Raw genomic sequence first — 3,550 nt, 5'->3', positions numbered from 1 at the left:
CAGTGAGACTCAGTACTCCATTCATTACATCATGAAATACAAATACTTCTTAAGTACAGTCCTTTGATTTGAATGATTCTGTCCTGCTGGAGTGTGACATGATTTGTTTGTGTACAAACTAATACACTATCAGAGTTTTATATATTTATACTTCTCATTCAACCACAGTTAAATTCACTCTATCTAGGAGGCTCAGTTTATATGGATAGTTTTTATTTTTTATTATAACAAGCTGCAATGAAAACAAGCAGAAATGTAAGAAGTAAAAAGTAGGCTGTAAAATAATTACTCAAGTAAATACAGATATCCAAAAATTCTACTTCAGTACAGTAAAGAAGTATTTGTACTTAGTTAGTTTACAGCTGTGTTAAAGAAGCAGCACAGCTCTGACTTCTCTTTTCTCCACCTCAGTCAGTTTTGTCCCTGAAGGCTTCCGTAGTTTCAGTCACGTGATGCTTTGTTTTGCTCGTGACGGCTAGCTCTTCCTGTTTTAGCTCTGTTTTCTGAACATGTCGCTGAATTAAAGGAGTTTTAATGTGAATGGGTTTGTTTTGAAGACACCTGTGAAGCAGACTGAAGTCACAGACAGGTTGTGTGTTTGTGTTCCTCTCGGTCGGTGAAACGTGTTTCTTCTCCACCTGCTGCAGCGTCCATCGTTCATTAGGTAACTCATGTTTATTTAATTGTTTTTCTTCTCAGGTTGGTTGGAAAAACACAGAATCATGCTTCGGTGGATTTTTGGTGGTCGTGAGGATCAGAGCTGTCTGGAGGTAAAAACTGTTTGTTTATAGAAAACACATATTTTGTCTTTTATGGATTAAATTAAACTTTAATTAAAAAAAACCTACAAGTCATGATAGTTTTGAGAAACTAACTCTCCCATAATCCTCACAGCTTATAGTCTTCAGACCTGAACTAAACCTGACTCTTGAACTGAACCCTTTCATGCAGGAACAATGATAAACTCATCTTTACAGGTGTAAAACAAGCTTAGAAAGTTTATTCTTTATTTTTTAAAGAAATAATTTTATGTACACTCACATGTACTTCATGTGTTTTGTACTGCAAAATACCATAAATGTAAAAACATGGTAATTATACAGGTATAGTAGTAATTTAGTTATACAGTTGTAATGTGTTATTCCTCCACTCCTCTGTATCCTCTCTATTTCAGCTCTATTGATAAATGTAAAAGTTAACATAAACATAAAATTATGTTTTCACTAGGTGTTTTTATTCATCTTTATGGATGTAAAACAAGGTTAAAAATAAAGATATATTGTCTTTGAACTGAGGATAGTGTGACACAAGTCAGTCTGAACTAGGGCTGCACAATATATTTAAAATGTATCGTCATCACAATAACTGCTTGTGTAATATGCATATTACAACAAATGCATAAACTGTTTGCATTTATGAGTTTTGTCACTCAGACAGAAGCTTGAAGTATTTCACCAGTCAAATGGAGCCCTTCATATATTACTCTTCATGTTTTTAATAATTCATACCAGAATGAAAATGATTAGTTTTGTTTCTTTGTTTTTTTGCTCAGAACCCAGAAAACATCAACACTACATACTTATTGTTCATTTATCATAAGTCACAACATTAATCTGTTCTCACACATCACAGGTTTGTCTGATATCGTGCAGCTCTACTCTGAACTGTAGATCCTCATATAATCTTAACTGTAACTGATTTTATCAGAATATATTCTGGTTAAATCTCTGAACTGAGCATATTCTCTCATAGCAACCTCTCTTATAGCATGTATATATTTTTTGGCCAGACAGTGTATAAAGATTATATTAAAAAACAAATTATATTATAATACTATAAAGTTGATTTACAACAAAACTGTATAAGATATGAATTATTTTCAAGTACAACATTGGTAATAACTCACATTGGTAATAACTGACATTGGTAATAACTCACATTGGTAATAACTGACATTGGTAATAACTCACATTGGTAATAACTGACATTGGTAATAACACACATTGGTAATAACTCACATTGGTAATAACACACATTGGTAATAACTCACATTGGTAATAACACACATTGGTAATAACTGACATTGGTAATAACTGACATTGCATTGAAGTTAAAACATAGTCAGTGATTCATGATGTACAATTTAGTGGACATGTGTTTAATCTGTATTTTCTACAAATATAAACTCAAAACTTGGAAAATCTTTACATAATATGTCACCTTATATGTTACTTGATGTAATCATATTTTTTTACCTGCATTGTTTTATGGAAGGTAGAAACTGAAATAGCCGAGGTGTTTGGTTGTTCTCCCCATCTGTCAGCCATCTTGGTTTCACTGAATATTTTTTCCCATTGCCATGACCAGCTAATAGGATGTTTTTGTATGGGATGATGTAATAGCTTCCACTAGAGTGGATTATATGCAACACTGCCCAAAATTGCAGGCATATATATATATTGTGCTGCCGCAGTTTAGCTTAAAGTTTAGTTAAAAATAAAAGCACAGGTTATGTTTTCGTCTTTTCCTTTGTTTTAAACTAAACTTCAAACTTTTAGCTAAACTGAGGCACAAGCATGCAACACTTGAAATAAAAAGACTTGTTGGACAAAATTATAAAAATAATTAAGTATAAACATTTAAGACACACAAATGCATGTACAAGTAAAAGGAAAAACAATATACATTTAAAAAACTAAATTATGTGTTCAAATATATAGACTAACTTATTGGAACTAAGCTGGGAAAATAAATATGAAAGTCAATTAAAATATAAAACAGGAGATAAAGTTCTCCTTTTTTAATTTAATTGGTGCATTTTAAGTGTGTTTATTTAGTGGTTCATGTAATTCTGCTTTTATTTCTAATGATGTCAGTGTTAGTCCTCCGTACTGCAGAAGCCTGATAATCATCACATCAGGTGTGTTGGAGCAGAGGAACAGGTAAAACATGCAGGGCTGCGGCCCCCCAGGACCAGGACTGACCATGTCTGTCCCTGTTCAGGTGTCTCCAGCTGGGTCCTGATTCAGATTCACCCTCTCCACCTTTTGTTTTGCCACACTCTGCTCCCTCTCGTGTCTGCAGAAAAGCCCCGTGTTGTGCATCGGAGAGGAACAGCCCAAAAACTGCTTCACTGAGCTGCAGGTGCTGAAAGGACATTTTGACATTGTTCGATTTCTGGTGCAGATTGATGACTTCAGGTAGGTAGACCTCCCCCTCCCCCATTTCTGTAACCTCTCTCCTCTCTACCCTCGGCTGGCCTCCATCCCTCTGTGACTGACAGGAGATCCTCACCTACAGCAAACTTACAGAGCATGACAAGAGCCCAATCATCAGCAGCATGTGATTGTGTACTCAGAGTCTGGTGAAACTAAAGCCTCCTAATGCTGTCCACACATATAGAAAGGTTCTGCACCTGCTGTCCTCTTTCAGCTGCTGCTACACTCGGGCATGCTACAGTGGCTCAGCATCAGCACTCCGACTGAATTTACAAGTGTGTGTGTGTGTGTGTGTGTGTGTGTGTGTGTGTGTGTGTGTGTGTGTGTGTGTG

At 35.5% G+C, this 3,550-nt stretch overlaps 1 protein-coding gene across 1 annotated transcript in view; it reads left to right on the top strand.

Moving 5' to 3' along the window:
* Nucleotides 1-448: 448 nt before the first annotated feature.
* wdr41 (WD repeat domain 41) overlaps nt 449-3,550 on the top strand; it is a gene marked incomplete in the record, with an annotated part of 32,206 nt that continues 29,104 nt past the window's right edge. The window contains 3 exon segments of the mRNA XM_014028635.1: nt 449-589; nt 700-770; nt 3,085-3,200. Coding sequence (XP_013884089.1) covers nt 723-770; nt 3,085-3,200 — 164 coding nt within the window.

The sequence above is a fragment of the Austrofundulus limnaeus genome, unplaced genomic scaffold (assembly GCF_001266775.1).
Source record: "Austrofundulus limnaeus strain Quisiro unplaced genomic scaffold, Austrofundulus_limnaeus-1.0 Scaffold790, whole genome shotgun sequence".
Classification (NCBI taxonomy): domain Eukaryota; kingdom Metazoa; phylum Chordata; class Actinopteri; order Cyprinodontiformes; family Rivulidae; genus Austrofundulus; species Austrofundulus limnaeus.
Note: the sequence above shows the minus strand (reverse complement) of the source record. Positions and strands in the feature narration are given on the sequence as shown.